The sequence below is a fragment of the Mycteria americana genome, chromosome 4 (genome assembly GCF_035582795.1).
Source record: "Mycteria americana isolate JAX WOST 10 ecotype Jacksonville Zoo and Gardens chromosome 4, USCA_MyAme_1.0, whole genome shotgun sequence".
Lineage (NCBI taxonomy): Eukaryota > Metazoa > Chordata > Aves > Ciconiiformes > Ciconiidae > Mycteria > Mycteria americana.
In genome coordinates this window covers 60,207,129-60,226,412 of record NC_134368.1, presented here as the reverse complement: position 1 = coordinate 60,226,412, position 19,284 = coordinate 60,207,129, and the positions used below count along the sequence as shown (strand labels likewise).

Genomic DNA, 19,284 nt, shown 5'->3' with positions numbered 1-19,284 from the left:
GGAGCCGGCGGCGCCCCCCGGTGCCGCCTCTGCGCCTGTAGCCTGTGCCCGGACGGGCCGGAGGCCGCTGGGCACCGCCCCGGGCCCGCAGCTGAGGGCGGGCAGCTGGTAAGCGCCGGGGGCGGCGGCGCTGCTCTCCGCGTCGGCCAGCGCTTCAGCCGTTCTTGTCTCCCGCCCCGGCCTCCGCCTGATGGACGCCTGTCTGCACCCTGATCGGAGCCCTGGCGTGGGTCTGGGCGCACGGGATCGCCAGACTGCGAGCCCCGAGCACCGGTGCCCGTGTGCGCCTGGCAGCTCTACTAAGGAGGAAGAGCGAGTGCCTCTCCCTGCGAGCCCGCTGGCCGAGGGCGGGGGAGCGGGCTGCTGCGGCCTTGGGCTGCACGGGGACTCGGGGAGCGGCCGGTGTGGTCCTGCGGGCGTTAATTCCAGTTTTGCTGGAAACCGGCGCTCAGTACTTCAAGCATTTGTCAAATACTTGAAAATTCTCTATACAAACCGTGCAATACCAGCTTGTAATCCAGCTGAGTATATAATGGCCGTTACATGGATATGAGCGTTTCTCTCCGTATATATGAAGACATACATATCTCCTACATAAAAACACATTTATCTTTTACAATAATTTGGCAAAGATGAATGCCTGCAATCAGGAGAACCAGCGTGATGATTCGATCGGTCTCCTCTGGCAAAAGAAAGGAAATGTGTATCCTTAATTAGTGCTTCCTTTTCATCATTAAGGGCTTTACTTTCGTTACCTTGTCTTGCACTTACAGTAAAACCAGTTAAATTGAGGCAGGATCCTTTTGGAGAGATCAGATTTATCAGTTAATAGTTGAGGCTGCTGTACTTTATCTCTAAACGCACTTTAAAATATTTTCCTAATGGTTAAAAATTAAACACAAATCTAACAACTGGCATTCAAAATAATCCCAGCCAGAGGAATTTGTCTACAAAGAGAGATAAAATTTCATCATGCGAGTGGTCCCAGTTTTCTTGGTTTTCTTGTCTCTCTCTTGTTTTTGTGGATCAGAGGTAAGAATTTATTTTATTGTGGTCGCAGTAACTTATTTTTAAAAAAACAGTTAAAAAGCAGTTTATTGTTATAAAAGCAAAACCAGTTGATTTTTTTAAGTTTCCTTTCATAGTCTTTGTGTTTCATACATTTGTTTTAGCCCAGCTTGAATGTTTGAAGCTTGCTATTTCTCTTTCTTGTATTGATTCTACCTGGGGTTTATGCTAACAGGCTTCTGGAAAATATTTTAATCATGATCCTATCCTAAACCCAATTCGCAAGAAGGGTTGACCACAGAAAGGTGCTGCAATTTTCCCTGCCCGCCTTTTTTGAGAAATGAGATTACAGTCTTCTAATGTGGCAACATGGTATATCATACTGCCTGAAGGTTTGCTGCGGAATCTCTTCTGGCAGAAATGTCCCAGAAAGCCCATCTGGGCTGAGCGTTCAGCACGCCCCGAGTCTTTTAGAGAAACCCTTAGATAAAAATCAGCACCTTTTGTTCCTATTCAGGAGAAACACCTAGTACAATATGGGAGTTATGCCAAGCCGGATCTGGCTCACAGTTTGGATTCTACTGACCTCAGAACAGCAAGCAGAATTTAGTAAGATTATACAACCATTAAAAGGGGTTTTGTTGGATTAAATTCTGCCCCAACAACATCCCCACTGACTTTACTATGGCCAGGATTTCTTCACGAGGACTTAAACTTCAGCTCTGTTTATTCAGTTGACACAAAGCTGATAAATCACATTTGGGGACTAACTTTTCTCTCCTGTTTTTATGCAAAGTCCATCCATATATATTTTTTTCATGTTTCAACATCCTTCCTACCCATAGATCTTAGTAAGCAAAAGCACTCAGCCAGCAACGAAGTCACCAGAGAGCTGCACAAACGCGGGTGTAGAGTCACTCACCCAGAGGCAGTCAGACAGAGGGTCAGAATCTGTACTTGCAGTCCAGTGATGACCAGCAACCACACTGCAAATCCACTGCTATGCAAGATACAGGAAAAGAGCTGATAAGGAAGGGCACTTACTTTTCAAATTTCTTTAAGATACTTGTTACTTCAGCAGTCACATGGTGAAACAAATCATTAATTTAAGATTCCTTTATTTGCTTCTAAGTAGTTCATAAATATTTACAGGTGATATTTAAACCTGAAGCCAACTAAGCCAATAAAAAAGTCTCAGAAAAAAGCAAGTTGCTATTTTTTTTATTTTTCTGTTGTTCAAGTCCCCTTACGTTTTCATTTGCTTACAATCCCATTGCTGTGGTGTGTTATAAACCATTGGCTTAAAAAATGTTTACAATCTGCTGTGCACTTCAGCTGATGTTTGAAGAGTAAAGAGTATAAAGTTTGTGGGAGACCAGTAAGAGTGAAGATCACACCAGGTGAACGATCCAAAAAGAAAAAAAAAATGTTCAGAAAAACTGAGAAAGATGAGGTGGCCAAAGACGAGGGAATAAACAGTACAGATGATATTTAGCACATTTGTGCTCGTAGGAAAAGGCTCACAGGAAAAGGCTTATGAATGAACACTTTGTTGAGGTCAGTAAAGGGATCTGCAGAACTCTTGGTGCAGTCCCTAGTCTTACTCCCTTTTTTTTTATTTTGTGCCTTGCAGAATGCAGCATCTAATGCTGAAGAAAACCAGTTTCAGCAGGGTGAGCTTGCCCAACCAGCTAAGCAAGACACGTACCTCATAGAAGAATGCTTAAGCAACCAATATACACACAAGTCCTGCGAGAAAGTTTTTTGTCACCCATGGGAACGATGTGTGGAGGGAAGATGCCTTTGTAAGCTTCCCTACCAGTGCCCAAAAAATGGCTCTTCAGTTTGTTCTACCAGTGGAAAGTACTTTCATACTTACTGTCACCTAAAGAGCTATGAGTGCCAACATCCCAAAGCAAAGTTTCTGCACAAGGGAATATGCATGTCTGAAGGTATTAACACTTCCTTTTCCAAAATGTATGTCAGTCATTTGTGGCCAAGGAGATGCTTACTATTTACAGCTCAGAAAGTCTGCTTATTTCCTTGCACTAGTAAGAATATGAAACAGAAAATTAGAAGTCATTGAAAATAGCAAGTATCTGTTGATTTTCATAAACATGAAGTGATTGACAGGCCCAGGTCACCCTGCTGCTGGTAGGTTGCTCAAATCATCAGGTAGAAAGGGAAGAAATAGACACAGGAAAGCGCTCAAAGGTTTCCAAGCAGGGTGTTGACTATGGTGGGAGGCACAGCGGGAGACGGCCTGCTGAGAACATTAGCAGAGCGGGTATCTTTTGGAGAGGGACAGACCTCACAGGAACAAGAGTCCAAGGAATGGAGTCAAGCTGCTGAGGTGTGTGTGGGAGTGCATGGGGAGAAGGTAAGCCCTGTTCACCTCAACCATCTTCATGCTGTGGATTTCATCAAAACAGAAAGCTATGGCCCTGCAAACCAGTGATGGTTTGTGCACTGACAAGCAGCTGTTTGTTCTCGCCTGCTTTTTAGGCTGCACCGAGCTGCTTTGTCAGCTCAACCTCCATCTGAGTGCAGGGAGAAATGGCTCTGCTAACTAGGTGGGTGGCCTCTTTTAGCAGTAGCGGTTGCTGTTCCTACCGGTCCTCCAGCCCCACCTGCACCAAACACAGCAGGAGCAGCAAGCCGGGCCCAGGCCTCTCCTGCCCAGTCTCTGTCTCGGTACCATCCCTCCCTTTTCCCACAGAAGCAGCAGCTCAGCCCATCACCCTCAGGGTGGCAAAATTCAATTCTGCCTATTCCACTGACAAGGATCGGAGAGCCTCCGTGTGTTCCTGGTACGCTCTCTATACGGCCTCACTAAGTTAAGCTGAGGACCTTAGCTCCACTGTAAACAGCGGAAGGTTTGCTACACAGGTAATAGAAGCAGGATCTGGCCATCTCACTTGAAGTGTTACTGGTTGGTTATCAAAAGTCCTCTAATGAAAGTCACTATACGAAGATGCAACCTTTCCTCAGTAGACCTCCAGGTACTCTGATGTGGTAGGAACCATTACCCTCATTTGTCCTGAAACTGGTATATTTTGAAAAAGTGCCAGGCTCAAAGCCACAAAGTCAGTCCTCAGAAAAATCAGGAATATTACCTGAAGCTTCTGATTCCTGATCTACTGTTCTTTCCATATCAACTTTGGCTGTCAATACAAAATTAGTCCTGATTTGTTTCTGTGCTGTCTTTCCACTAGATACATCTATATAATATTATTTTATTGGGGGATTTTTTTTATTTCTCCTTTTTTTAGAAACATTTTCAATCTCTGTGGGCCATGGAGATTCAAGTTTGCTTCGAGTAAAACCTGTGAATCAAAAGAATGACATTTTTGTATGTGATAGTGAGTGGACTATGAATGAAGCAAACGTGGCTTGCAGGCACCTTGGCTTTGAAACGTAAGTTTGGGGAATTTACCTCTGGATAACTGCAAGGGATCTGAAAAAGTGGCGATGCTTACATAAGTGTCAGTCACAGTCAGCCAACAAGAAAACCAAGTCAGTCAACCACGGTCAGTCCCCACAGTCAACCAAGACAGAAAACTCATGAACGATGTATTGGCTACAATATTCTGATAAAGCTTCTTAAATTGACACCTGAGAGTGAAAGCCAAAACATAGATTTCTGTGTTCTATTACAGATTACAGCTATACAAACCATAATTGTTTTACTTTTAAAATAAAGCTGAAGACCAATGCAGAGGTTTTCTCTCAGGTCTGTGTAAGGAGAAGTGCATAGATGGACCATCCCCAAGTAGCTCTGAGCAATAACCTGTATGCAGAGAAGTTTCTTACGCTAGCTGACAACAGGGTACAGCTGTTTTGCCACTTGCACCAGCCAGACTAACAAGAACCAGAACACGTTTATTTCTTCACCCCTTGCCCCCGCTGCTGTTGACTGCCTTGGCCCCAGGGATGGCTGAAGCCACGCAGAGCTTGTTCTTTTTCCTGCAACCACACTGATGACCTGAGTGGCACATTCAGCTCCTCATAAAGAGTCAACACTGTAACCTGTACATAATAATTTTACACATATACAACTAATTTAACTTAGGTAGGGCTGCCTCCCCAACCCTACCTGAAGACTAAAAATGCGATTGGAATGCCCTAAATTGTCCCCTCTAGGTGAGAAGCAAGTATTTCCTAGTCCTGATCAGTATCTCTTTAGATAGCAGAGAAGGGTTTGTCCTGGGACGGAGCATTCAGCCCTGGAGTCCCATTGTAAGCCTCTCTAGTTACTTATTTACTCGATCCATATTTCTTTAAGGTAGGGGACACATACACTGTTAGGAGGATACCACTAAGGTAAAACCAAGGGAGATAAAATTTGTCAATCCCAGCCTTGCAGTGGCCTGAGCTTCCTCAATATGCATTGGTTTTGATGGCATCAAGGATACTTGACCCCATGCAGGGTGGTTTCCAAATTATGGCTCACCTGTGTCCACACAGAGATAGAGATCTGAGCTTACAAGTTTTGCTACATAAGGAGACTTTTCTATCCAGCATGATACACCGTGACTGTTACAGAGCTACATATGGATTTAGGGACAGTTCTATGCAGCAACCTGCAAAAATTAGCACTTTGTTTTACTTTTTCTTCCAAAGTAAACATCTCCTACTTACTCCTAGATGATTGCATAGGAAGTCTGCTCTTTTTCTTAGCCATGACCAAAATTCCTTAACACTGAGGAAAATCATATAAATTCTAAACAATAAAAGCAGTGGATAATCCATTGTGAAATTATATAATTTGTTATTATTATTTGTATCTTCACAGAGGTGCTGAATATTACCAAGCCAATTCCAGCATCACAGAATCTGCTTTAAAATCGTTGCACTGTCTGCAAATAACTTGCAGGGGCCTAGAGACAAGTCTTGCTGAATGTCACATAGAGATGAAATCAAGAGATAGTAATGAGGGATTTGTTAGCCTCCAGTGCCATGAAAATCTCAGAGGTTAGTAGGTTTTTTAGTTTTATATCTATTAGGGGTTCTTACATTTTAAGTTTATTTTAAATAATTAGGACCTAGTTTGCTGAACTCTCAGCCACAGCAAACCTGCACTGAACCCTCTTGATTTTTTTAAATAATCCTTTTGCAGACTTTAGGACAACTGAGGCAGTGTTGAGTCAAGACAGTCTTGAGTTCATGAGTTTGGAAAATCACTGTTGCTCCTAAAGTATTTTTACAGATACTTCCCAAAAGCAAATATGTTTCACACATGGTTCTGTTTTTTCCCCCATCCCTTCCAAGGGTACCAAGGTATATTGTATCCCACAAGTCTTGTCTCTCCCGGGTTAGCTGGTGAGGCGACAGGTGACAACCTCCTACTCACTGCTTTGTCTATGAGGGAGATCAATTAGGACACTAGTAGCACTGTAGCCAGACAAGCATTGACTATCACAGAACTGCTCATGTCTTCTGGGGGGTTTCAGGGCTCCTCAGTTTCTCACTGATATAGGGGGAATCAGCTCCTTGTTTTGACTTCTAACAGCTTTCTATTCTCTGTAGTGGGCTTTGTTTGGCACTTATAAGCATCAGCCTGAGATGCTGCTGGTTAGGAGAGATATGAATTGCCTCATGTTTTTCATATGCCACAGAAGTAGTTCACAGACTCTTGATAACTTCCTTCTGGAGGGGAACATCCATCATCTTAATCGCTTGAGTCATTTACAGTGGGTTTGAACCGATCATTTCTGGTTTAGTCTTTGTCTAGGAGAAATGAAGTTCCCTTTTGCCAGGCTACTGCAAGTTGGAGGAGGAAAATAAGTGGTCACATTGAAAGCTTGATGAGAAGGCAATTAAAACAATAAAAAAAATTCCTATTTACATTACTGGGCCCCAGAATGCCTACTGTTGCTAGGCCAAACTGCTGATAGAATAAAATGCACAAGCAGACTATTTCCATGGGCAGTTGTGAACCTATACACATTTCCATACTAACTTCATTTTCATCGTGCTGCACAGCTTGTTCAGGTGGTGAGTTTCATTGTGTCAACAAGAAGTGCATTCCTCTGAATAAAACCTGTGATGGAATCAATGACTGTGGAGACCTAAGTGATGAACTGTGCTGTAGAGGTAATAATTTCCTTTCTCAGCTGTTTCAAAATCATTTCAGCAGAAAACCAGCCCCAAAGAATTTTTACAGTGATGTAACAGCTGAAGTCTCCTTTCCAATAAGTCACTACATTAAAGCGATCAAACCATAGTTTATGTATACACAAGTGCAAAAAAAGTAGGAATAATATAATTTTGAAGCAGGCAAGTGATCTCTGAGAATCTGGATTTCCTTGGAGGATGAGGAAATACAATGAGATTATTTAGGAGACTGTTAAACATTGATACAAAAAAATGAGCTGTGTTAGAATGAAAATGTATTTTTAGTTGGGAAAAATCAATAGTAATTAAACAAAGACAGACACTGTTTATCCAATGAACTATCTTTAAACCAAAGTAAGATCCTCTTAAATTTATTACTAATGCAAGATTATCCATAGAATATCTGTGAATAGTTCCTGTCATATTGCTTGTTCATCAGCAGTCATTCTTTCAGCATCTGCAATTCTAGCTGTAACAATTTTGATTAGAAACAAGGAATGGATCTAGCATGACCTGAATGCAGGAGAATACTTTCGGAAGTTGGGTTTCAGGTGCCAAACGGTAATGTGGGTTACACATCCCATCACTATCCCTAAATAACCTTAATTTTGTAGTTTTACAATTGTCAGTGAATTTAATCTGATAATTGTGGAAACAAAATCACAGGTATTTTAGAAAAAAATAGTAAATACCTGTGGCTTCATATATTTAAGGGATATTTATTCAGATTCCACTTGACCAAAATAGTGCTGTTTCACCTGTATGGGCTGCTTCCTGGAATCAAAAGAAGTATTTCAACTGAGTTCAGTGGTCTTTGGATCATACTGGGATATCTGGATACTTTTAGAGAACTATCTTATTTTCTATTAAAGACATATATCCTTAAATAGTAGATTGACATAGGATTATAAAGTACCTCAAAAAACCCTGCCATAAATTGAAGCACTGCTTTGCTTTTGATAACATACAAAGTGATCACAAGAATTAAAAGGAAGGGGGTTCTCAGGTTTAGAATAATATTTCGTATAATCAAGAATTTTAGAAGAAATAAGTTATTAAATCCAGTATCTTCAAAATAGGACTCTTGATTCCTAAGCCTGGATTTAGGCATTTAGCTCATTCAACCAAAAGCCAGCTTGGACTTTGATTTGGGGGGGGAAATTTGACCCAAGCATCATAAATTCCTCATTTGACATGGTCAGTAATGCTGGCAAAACTGGAGGTCCTTTGGCTGAGGTTGAGTGTGGGCATGTGTTGTAGATGAAACTGGTAAGGAGTGATACCAAATCTAGAAGTACAGTGCTGAACTGGTAACAGAGATCCACATTTTTTAAGTCTTAAAACTTCAAGATTGCAAAATAAGGAGAGCCAAGTATTCATTTCTTTTTACACTTACAGAGCCTGCTTTTGTGATCTATCTATGAAGAGCCAAGTCCCCCGTAGCATGGATATTATATTGTGTTTATATTTTAAAAAGCTCTCTAACTATGTGAGGTTGCTGAATCATGTGAGCCTGTGATTTACATTTGTAATTCTCCTGTGTTACAGAGTGCAGAGACAACAGTTTCCACTGTCGGTCAAATATCTGTATTCCAAATAAGAATGTCTGTAACAAAGAAATTGACTGCCTCACAGGAGAGGATGAAGCTCAAGTTCTCTGTGCAGGTTTCCTTCTGAAAGATGTTTTTGTTTCTTTCCTTTCATTCTGCTCAATTGTAACTAGAGACTACAGAATGCATATTATTAAATTATTTAACAGATTAGCAAAGCCAAAATGCATGCCAAGAATTAGTCTTCCCAATGTCATGTCATGCGTAGTAGGAAGAAAAAGTTAAGTAATTTTCCTCCCTTTCCTTCTAGAAAAGAATAGCAAGAAAAATAAAGGAAGGAAGAAACAGATGATGTTTTACAAGGCTTAAGGCAGATTATCTTTTGCTTATGTGGCCATCTATCAAACTGGTATCCCTTATTTGTGAAGAAAGCATAGACAGGAAGGGCAGGAATATTTTCCTCACAGATGAGGAATTCAGCTAGTTTGTCAATATAATAATTCTTCTGTGCTGTTTCCCTCACTGTTGAAAAGATTTTGTTTTGTTTTGAAATTAGAATGTTTCTCCTTGCTCTGATAAGAGACAAAGTCTAAAGCCAAAAAGTAAACACTATTGGTAAATGGTAACCGGTAAAGGTAAACTGAACTCTAAATGTAAACATTACTGTCAGCAACATGAGAACAGACCCAGTCCTCAACCTCCATTTAGGAACTGAATTAAACAGGCATTTTGCTTGAATAAAAGCTGACAAACCAGATTCAGGAAGCAGTTAATTTACCTCTCATGTTGAATACCCTCCCTTACCCTGTTAAAGAAGGCACACAGGACACAACAGCATTATCTAAATTGGGGGAAAAAAAAAACAACTGTTACCTAATGCTCCTTTGGGCTTTAGAAAGCTCCAAAAGGTTGATGGGGCAGGAGAAGGAATTTCTGTTGTTTCCTGGTGGAGGAGAATGGGATATCACTTCAGAGATCAAAAAACAAAAAAAGGCCATTTCTCAGAGTTTCTTTGCAGAAGGGCTCCCTGGGCATGGAAAGCAGAGTAGATGTCATGTAGTTACAAATGAGTATCTGCTGTATGTAGGTCATTTGTGGGCTGAGGCAGCCAAAGAATGTCTCCTAGGAAAGGAAACAGCAGGTACCAGGCTGAGAGTGTATTGCTGTCCATGTGAATTGGTGTGCCCTTATGTATTTAAAACATGTACCACGATTTTGGCACACAAACATATATTCAAGTAATAGAACAAATTTAGATTTTTGCCAATATTTTTAGTATTTTGTTATTCTACTACAGGCAAAGAAAAAGGTGCTGAAAATCACAGTATAGATGAAGGTAAGTATAACTAACCCTCCAAAAACAACAGCATACCCTCTTATTAGTGGCTTTCTAGCTACCAGCCAGCTGGCCGTATCCAGAACACTCAGATATTTAGACTTTGTGATTTAGTAATATACACTCTGGGGATTACTATTTGTCTTAGTTTCCACTAATTTCAAGAACGCCATAATAATTCATCCTGGCTGAGGACCCACATCTGCATGTTTTGGCAACTGGTGGAGGTAAATTCTCAGCAAATCTAGGGGAACTGCTTTAAAATTATTTGCCTGAATACAAGCAGCAGTGGAAAATGAAGAGAAGTAATGTGATGCTAACACACAAGCGATTTTCAAAGCAAAAACAGATGCCAAAATTTTTGGTCTTTGCTTTCCTGCTACTTCAGCTACTGGCATATTCACAGCACTCAAATTTTCATGATAAAGATAAACCTGTCTCCAAATAGAGAGAATGGATAACCTGAATTCTGAGACACACTTTTCCTTTTTGTTAAAGAAAGAAAAATGATAAAGACACTTCTTCCCCAAGTACACTGCGGTCTTACAAATCACACATCAACTCGACAGAAAAGAATCGTAGGTGGAGAGACTGCAAGAAAGGTAAAAAAAAACCCTTACCAACTATGAGTTCATTCAGCATCGATTTAAATGGGCATTATTGTCCTTCTGTTATGTCCTTCAGAAATAACAAAATCACCTACAACACTAATTTCATGTTTGCCAGCAGTAGTGGCATTGCACCAAACGAAAGTAAAAAGCAGCACAATTTATAAAGTAAAATATGGAGTTGCAAAACTAAGGATTACAGTACCAGTACACATTGAAAATGATTCAGCAAAATACTTAAAACTATAGTTAGAAGTAACAATTCTGACAAAATGGACTTTAAATTTGCACCTTTGAAACAGAATACAGTCAAAAATGCTATACTCGATCATACCAGGTCAGATTCTACATCTGTTTCTCTGGCTACAAGGGGTTTCATGGCAGAAGGCTGGAGGGCAGGAAGCATCGCACGAAGTCAGAAGATTGAACAAAATCACTGCATTTTAGAATATATATCCTTTATCACATGGAGCACAATTCACAATTTCTGGATAACAGATCTTTTTATTTACAATCAGATATAGTCAAGGAGATGAGGTGATACCAAGAAGTGTTTTTCCCTTTATGCACTAAAAATAGTAAAATTATTATGATTTCACATTATTTGGGTGTTTGTTGTTTGAATAGGGTGAATTCCCTTGGCAAGTGGCAATTAAAGAAACTGGCAGTGAAGGTGCATCAGTGTACTGTGGAGGAGTTTATATTGGTGGCTGTTGGGTTCTGACTGCTGCACACTGCGTCAGGTAAAAAGAACAAACTGGGAAATTATTTTCTTCTTGCAAAGCAGAAAGATTGATTTGGATATTATGGCCCTTCTTAGCTACCTGTTTGCTAATTCCTATTTGCCTATTGAATAAAACAATTTAAAACACTGACTCACCCACGTTAACGATGGGGAACATTCAGAGACTATAAAGTAGAATATTTTGGCAGTGAATAGAAAGATGAAAAAGTAATGATGAGTTTGAAGAGACACAGCATTCTTTAGTCAGATAGCAGGCAGGCAGGAAAGGTTCACCGTAACCACTTTGCCTGAAAGGGAGATACAAGGGACTCCTCTCTTCTCCATCTCTACCTTGGGGAAGTCAGGACCTGTTGCCCGAGAATGTCCCTGGGGTCACGTATTCCCCAGAACAAGCAAGAGCAGACAGGGAGGATTCGCCAGTCCCAGCATCCCATCCACATCTGCTCACTCTTCTTTCACTTGAAATCAGAGAGGCATAAACGCCTGCTTTCTCGTTGTCCCAGCACTAAACACAGAGGCTGGCCTTTACTATTTTTTTCTGTATTAGTTGCAGTACTCAGCAGTAAGTGTCATCTGCCTTGCATTCGCTACACTTCAGAAAAACCTGGACATCAAGTCCAGAAAGCAACTATATGTATATAATATGAATTTTCATTCTAGAGAAACTTTGATAAAATGCAAAAGTTCACAGCTAGTTGAAGTGTACAGTGCTTGTGTGAAGTACCAAACATATTTTATTTCACTGTTTTATTCCAGGGCAAATCGAGTTCATCTATACCGTGTTTGGGTTGGACTGTTGGATACAATACTGTACGACAGAGAGACAGATACTTTCAGACTAAAACAACTGATAATCCATGAAAAGTATAATGCATCAACTTACGAAAATGACATTGCTCTGCTGGAGCTGAGAGGTTTTGGGAAAGGAGAATGCTCCTTGAAACACAGCACACCTGCCTGTATCCCCTGGTCAAAGTATATGTTCAAGGCTGGTGACAGATGCAAGGTTTCTGGATGGGGACTAGAGAAAGGTATTTGCTTTAGTGCTTACTACAAGAATGTATTATTTGTATCACTTGTTTTCTAATTGTGGTGAGCTTTCATTCTGAAAAGCCTGAAGAGTAGTTGTGCACAAAGCACTCAGAAGAGGCCGAGTACAGAAAACATAGGCTGTGAAAATGGCATTCGGCCGTCACTGTTGGTTCTCTTTTCTGTACTGGTTCCCCTGCTGTTTCAGCCACTTAGTAAACTCATCTGGAGGACACTCCTGGTTGAAAACTACCCTGACAATAAGAAATGTTCCTTTTGCCAATCTAAGATTTATATTAGCTGTGGAGACCTGGTAACGATATTTAACAAGTCGCGGTTAGTAGCTCACAGTGGCCCATAGTCACAGCCCATCCTCTGCCCCCTGCCCAAGAGGATCTGAGCTGCAGCCAACAGTTACGAAACTTGGCACACCTTGTCTCAGCTGTGTTTGAGTTTAGCCCAGAGAAGGTTGCACAGAGACAGATAAACCAAATGTAATCACACTTTCAAAGATTTTGGAAGCATTTGTTTTCTATCACAGTGATTACAGCCTGGCATTGGAGTCACTGGTTGTGAGGCTTCTCCTGTCCATACTCAGTAGCAGTCCATAAAGCAAATGCAAAGTTGGGAATGACTAGCAAATGGACAGAGAAAAAAAAACAGAGAATCTCTTTAACCTTGTGAATACATAGTTCACCTTATCTTCAATACCTGGTTCACTCATCCCAAAAAGACAGAGTACAATTGGAAAAAAGGTAACAAGGATGATGAGAGCCACATCTCCACTTTATAGAAAACAATATACCAGTTTCCCAGTGTCTGAAAACCTTGATATGGAAAACACAGGAAAAAACTAAGGAAGACAAGGAAAGGGTGAAAATGTCACAAAATGAAAGTACTGTATTTAACACTGCAATTAAACCACTCTGCTTTTATTTTGAAATATATGGCCAATGTACTGCAATTCACATGGGGTAAGTGTTAGTGGCAGTTTAAGGTATCTGGTTTATAATATTGAAGATTATATTCTGTAGATAAGCAAATATATAACTTTCAATTTATGATATTAAAAGTGTCTAATATGTACTTACCATTTTTTATTTAGAAAAGTTTATTATTTTCTTTTCTAGGTTATACCAAACAATATATCCTCAAGTGGGGCAATGTTAATTTATTTCAGAATTGTTCTGAATTGTATCCAGGACGATTTTTTAAACGAATGGCATGTGCAGGCAAGCATCAATTTTCTTACTATAATTTCTCTACCATCAAACCTACTGTTTATAAGGTCAGACATACTGGCTGGGAATCTTTTAGACTTGGGAAAGACAAACCGATTGCCACAGTATCACGATTAGCAACATGCCAGCCATTGGAGCCTAGATGCATCCACCATTATATATCTATTTATAAACAGAGTTAAGATGACAGTATGCCAAGTTTCTATGATTATGTGGGCAAATTTCAGCAAGCAATTTGAGTTATGTTTTCTAAATACACAAGCACTTTACAGCCCACTGAACTTCCTACCTTTACTATATTTGATTCTAATTCAGCAACATATTTAAGCAAATGCCTGTCTTAGAGCACATTAGTAGTCCCGTTGACTAGAATGTGACTATTCATCTGCTTTGACATTTGCTACTACCACACTGCACCCCAGGAAAAATACGATTAACTTTTCAAACTAAGATTAGTCTGGCCAGGAAACTGGTTGTCACTCCTAGTACTAAAATAAGGATTTTGAATACACATTTTTTGCTTCTCAAGTAACGAAAGGTATGGCCAAATACATGACTAAAAGAGCAATGAGTATTCAACTTACAGGGCAGATAGTTTCCACTGTTCTTTAAATCAAAAAGTAAAGGCAATATTTAAACAAACTACTTAACGAAAAAAATAAGAACCAGATATAAAAGCCAAATCATTTGTGATAAATTCAGCATGACATCTATAAGATACTGGGTTTGTCTACTGTGCAAGTTCCATAACTTATGTCCTTGATCTTCAATGTATTTCAAGTGATCGTACTTTACCAGGAGGGAACAAAGACAGTATCACATGGGACAACATCAGAAAAGGGGTATCTGGGGTTAGCTTCCCCTCCCTGAAGCAATTACAAACTTTGGAATTAAGGGCTAGTATCCACGGGAGTTAGTTATACAAGCAAATATTAATTAAACTGAATAAAGGCAATAAAATCTTGTTTTACAGGATTAGCAATTCCAACGCTGAAAAGTTCATAGAACTCTTTCTCAGTGATGTAGAGACTCAAGAAAGAGGTTACATTTTTAAAAACTTGGAGACTCATGCTTAGTATGGGTTCCTTCATACTAGGTCAATCAACCAAGCAGAAAAGTGTAGTAGGGGTGTTAGAAGTTAATAAACTTTTACTGAGGATATAGGACAATGCATAAATCATATTCTAGCTCTGTAGCAGTGTTTCTGTTTATATCACATCCTTCACTCTTAATTCCTATTTTCACAAGCACTATATTTACTGATTTGCAAACAAGTAGTTCTGTGAGCACTGAAACTTATAAAGGGCACTGGTTCCTACACACTTGTGTCTCAGGGCCTCTATCTGGTGTTGCAAAAGGTTCCACACTGTGACGGAGACCTTGCAGTGAGGGCACTTACAGACAGTTGCTCTCCCTCCCATCCCAGCATTCACACACTCTCCTTCTTGTACCTGCCCACCTATTGTCATAAAGCTGGTAGAGAAAATAATTTTGAGGCCTTTGCCTCTCTGTACAGCTCTGTACAGATGAAACTGGCCAATGAATTAATTGGGTAAAGAGGACACCAAAGGCAGACACGTAGGCCCACACATATTATGACAGCTTCGTTTCCATAGAAATCAGCCTACAAACCTTTTTATCTTTTCCTCCCACTTTTGTTCAATTTTTGTGAGCTACTTCTAATGATATAATAGGCAATATGACTGAATTATTCTCTGTTGCACAGGGTAAAACAAGACTCACATCACTGACATCAAAGCAAATGAGGACAATTTGGGCCAGCTGCAAATGTAAAGAGAGGCCCCACACTTAAAAAGAAATGAGAAGTAATAGACTGAAGAGGTTAGGAACCTCCTTTACTGGTGACCATTAGGCAAACATCTGCCACGAAGTGACATGGACCTGAAAAAAACCTCCTGAGCTCTGTTTTGTGTGCTATCTTGTATATGAACTTATTTTTGCTTTTTATTTCCTCTTTTGCTTCAGGTACTTATGATGGCTCCATAGACAGTTGCAAAGGTGATTCAGGAGGACCCTTGGTCTGTTTTGATGCAGAAAATGTGGCGTACGTCTGGGGTGTTGTGAGTTGGGGTGAGAACTGCGGGGAGCCTAATCACCCTGGCGTGTATACAGAAGTTGCTAGCTATTACGATTGGATTAGCCATCATGTGACCAGGAGTCTCATTTCACGGTATAATATCTGAAGCTCGGAAGATTAAATACTTCCTTCTTATCACCCATGCAAAAATGAACACTAGTCCTTTTTTACAATCAGCAGCCATGCAACTTTGCAACAATTAGTACAAATCTTTAAAGAATGTATTTTGAAAATTGGTATTAATTTAACTCTATGAATACCACAATTTTGCAGAAGCCTGTAGGAAGAGAATTTTACAGGCACATGAGTCCGCAGCAAAAGTCTCTAATAAAAGCAGGGAAATTAAAATATCTTTTTCTTGTTGTTACTTTGTTTTTCTTCCACATTTCACATTGCATTTCAGTTGTGGTTGTTTATTTATTTAAAATGGACAACTGTACTGAAAGCAGTGGTTGGAAAATGACTGCAGTGGCAATACGTGAACTTCACAGAAAGGACAGCAACCAGAGTACTTGAAAGAATTTCCATCATCTCAAGGTTTAGGTCACTAGAAACCCTCAGGATGCTGCCTTGCTTGGCAGCTGATTCTTTAGGCTTACTGCGAAAATAGACTTCAGACCATCTATTAATTGACAGATTGACTAGGATCACAAGATTTGTTGTAATGCAACAGTTACCCAAATAATAACTCTGGTGGTAGTTTTTTCAGCTACAAACTCAGACAATTTTTATCTAGTAAGTATACCTCATCTGACCATCTAGCTTGGGGCAATTTTTGTAGCTCTAAGTTTTATTAATTTATCTGCAGCTGGTCACAAACAACAAAGAAATTTTAAAACTTGAATCTTCAACTTAAGATAGTAAAGATGCTTTTTATTTAAGTTCTCTGTGTATGTATATATATATATTTCTGGTATCCAACAAACTCTTAACATCAAGTAGGGTTTTACTGTGTGTGTATACATATATATATTTAATATACACACACACACAATTTATATAACAATATAAATATATAAAAAGTATATCTATTATACATATAGACTTAATTCTACAAAACCAAGTTACAGCTCTAAAGTTAGAAATTAATACTCTCAGTCATAAAAACCTCTCACCAGATTCTCAAATTAGCACAAGGTTCCTACACCAATATACAGAAGCATGAAACAGTAATGCCAAGAAAGAACATCCAGGGCCTGATCCTGCAATGTGCAGTCAGGGGGAGTTTACTACTGCCTTAACTGACCCAGAACTGGATGAAAACAAGGGGCCATCAGCAAAACTGGAACAATTAAGCAGAAAATCCTTCTGCTTTCACCAATCCTTGTGAGAAAGTTCTGCCCACATGATAATCAGGAAGCACAGCCCAAAGGACCACTGCATAAGCTACACATTTTTAGACAGCAGTAATGGTGCCTGCTGTAAGAAAACATCCGTCTATACATAATAGTTTCACATTCAGCAAGAGTTATGCACTGAAAGCGTGCACAAAATTTTTTAAAAGTACTAGAATTTGGTTTGTGGATAGGTACCCTCGACACAAAACTGTCAAACAGCTTCAGGACCATCTCGGTCAGTTCTATCAAACTGCTCGATAGTTTTAGAATGTACATCACTGTATTCTAATTTACAAATGTTTTAGTATCTATTTTACTTTATTCCTCTCAATTAATTATCCTGTTGAATAAATAGCGTATGTTCACACAACACAGTTGTTGTGGTGGTGTTTTTTCTATAATTCACCATAGTCTGCTTCAGACAACATTTTTACATTTTCATTGACTTTTCTTCATCTTACAGTCTTGTAAAAAACCCACATCAGCATGAATTTGTCATGTAACGACACTGTCAATCACCAATAACTAAAGTAAGGCTATGAATTGCTTCTCTTAACCCTCCTCCAACAAGGCTTGCTATTTAGGAAAGTCTTTAAGTATATTCCTACACAGGAATTATTTTGCTGAATCAGGGTCTTCGTAAAGTAATCATAGGGAAAAGCTGGACAGGTGTAGGAAAAGCTCCCTCTTTTGTTTGACTTAACTTCTGTAAAGAACTTTTTCCACATATTTCTTCAGTTAACTACAAATAATATTAAATGCTGAGGCTGAAGAGAAAAAAACCAGTAGAATATTTACCATGTATCTTTCTGCTCTGCCTGTTGATCTGGAAGTCTCTTGGTTTTCTTTCCATTTCCTGTTCTTCTTTACAGTTAACTTTGTCCTGAAGCCCAATATTACTATGTTCTGAGGGATTCCACATGTCTTAAAACAGAGCTTTCGTTACAAAAATTAAAACAATTTCCACATGGTTCCACTTTAGCTCATCTGTGAAGCACCTAGAATTTAAATACAAAATTAATAAAAATTTTATAATTAAAAAAAACCACCTTAAAACCAAACAGGATGTTTAGCAAGCGAGTTCATTTCGGTCTGATTTTTCTTTTCAGCAAATCAAGACTGGGCTTTTAATGTTTAATAGGTATGCTTTCATTTTCCCCTCTTTTACAACCCCATCTTGCACGTTTGACGTTACATGAAACAATCACTCGTGTAAAGGTCACTGGATCAGTTTCCTTCACATTGAACATCATCATAAAATTAGGTTAAAATTTTAACACTTCAAGTACGTATTCCCTAGTGAATTTTTTTGGCTTCTGAACGAGTGTGCTTTCCAAAAGGTCATTTTTTTCTAGCTGTATTAATACAAGTTCCCCCCCCAGACTGACCTGAAGGAGAGCGGCATGTGCTTTTGGGCACGCTCCTCCCATAGGCAGCATTTGGGCTGGGCCACCACGCTCACCAAGCCCCGAGGCAGCCGGCACGAAACCTGCCCTTCCTTCCCTTGAGCCGCGCGGCCGCAGTACCTCAATGGCTGGCTAGAAAATCAGCCTTTCTGTCTTTCCTCCAGAACGCTATCGCTGTCTCTTTCACACTTAGCAACGCCAAGTTCACCACTTCTAACACGGTCATCAAATAAAGGTTTTCCAAATAAAGAAGTCCTGGGGTTTTGTATGATCTGATAGCACCGGTACCTCGCAGGGCCCTGCTCAGCCAGCGCCGCCGTGCCATACAAACTGGCAGCCAGCTACTCTGGGTTTGTACCGGGACAGGCTTGGAAAAGGTCCCCCCGTGGAACAAGGGGCACCGTGACCTGCTGGAGATGGCAGCCTTTCTCCTCTTGAAACAGCCCGCGTAGTAACGGGCGGGCGCCAGGCCGCCTTTTGCAGTGCCTCCTCCTGCCATCTGTAGGGGGGGCGGAGAGGCTCTGCCCGACTTCCCCCTTTTCCCCCCTCAGAGCCACCCCTGACTGCTCCCTCTGTAGCCCCCCCCCAGCCCCTCTCTCGCACAGCTGGCTGGCGGCAGTAGCCCAGGAACAGGCCTTTTGGCCGTGACTAAGTGACTCGCAGCCCCGCTCCAGCCGCGCTTTCGCACGGGCCCGTCCCCCTCCTCCGGCGGCGGCCCAGAAGGCGGCCGGGACCCCCCTTCTCTCAGGGCCGGTGGGAGGCGCGCTGGGAGGCGCGGCCCCGCGCTGCCTCAGGCGCGGCGGCGGAAG

General features: G+C 40.6%; 2 protein-coding genes across 5 annotated transcripts in view; one reads left to right on the top strand and one right to left on the bottom strand.

Moving 5' to 3' along the window:
• The window catches only part of GAR1 (GAR1 ribonucleoprotein), a 48,064-nt gene extending 28,877 nt beyond the window's left edge, over nucleotides 1–19,187 (bottom strand). The window contains exons 1-3 of the mRNA XM_075500740.1: nucleotides 19,079–19,187; nucleotides 17,868–18,067; nucleotides 1,931–2,008 (exon numbers count right to left, since the gene is read on the bottom strand). The gene's annotated coding sequence lies outside the window, so the exon portion shown is untranslated. The remainder of the gene's footprint in view (nucleotides 1–1,930; nucleotides 2,009–17,867; nucleotides 18,068–19,078) is intronic.
• CFI (complement factor I) lies at nucleotides 25–16,588 on the top strand. 4 transcript variants are annotated; one of them, XM_075500736.1, is made up of 12 exons: nucleotides 25–1,032; nucleotides 2,642–2,960; nucleotides 4,281–4,425; nucleotides 5,804–5,982; nucleotides 6,994–7,104; nucleotides 8,674–8,790; nucleotides 9,973–10,011; nucleotides 10,510–10,613; nucleotides 11,247–11,362; nucleotides 12,121–12,395; nucleotides 13,524–13,625; nucleotides 15,621–16,588. In XM_075500736.1, exons 1-12 carry the CDS (start codon nucleotides 973–975, stop codon nucleotides 15,836–15,838), a joined length of 1,785 nt encoding a protein of 594 aa, XP_075356851.1. In that variant the 5' UTR covers nucleotides 25–972; the 3' UTR covers nucleotides 15,839–16,588. The 4 variants fall into 4 exon arrangements, with proteins under 4 accessions (XP_075356851.1, XP_075356849.1, XP_075356848.1 ...); XM_075500734.1 differs by lacking the exon at nucleotides 15,621–16,588 and having other exon boundaries at nucleotides 25–703; nucleotides 1,298–2,960; nucleotides 13,524–14,863; XM_075500733.1 differs by lacking the exon at nucleotides 15,621–16,588 and having other exon boundaries at nucleotides 25–2,960; nucleotides 13,524–14,863.
• Nucleotides 19,188–19,284: the final 97 nt, after the last annotated feature.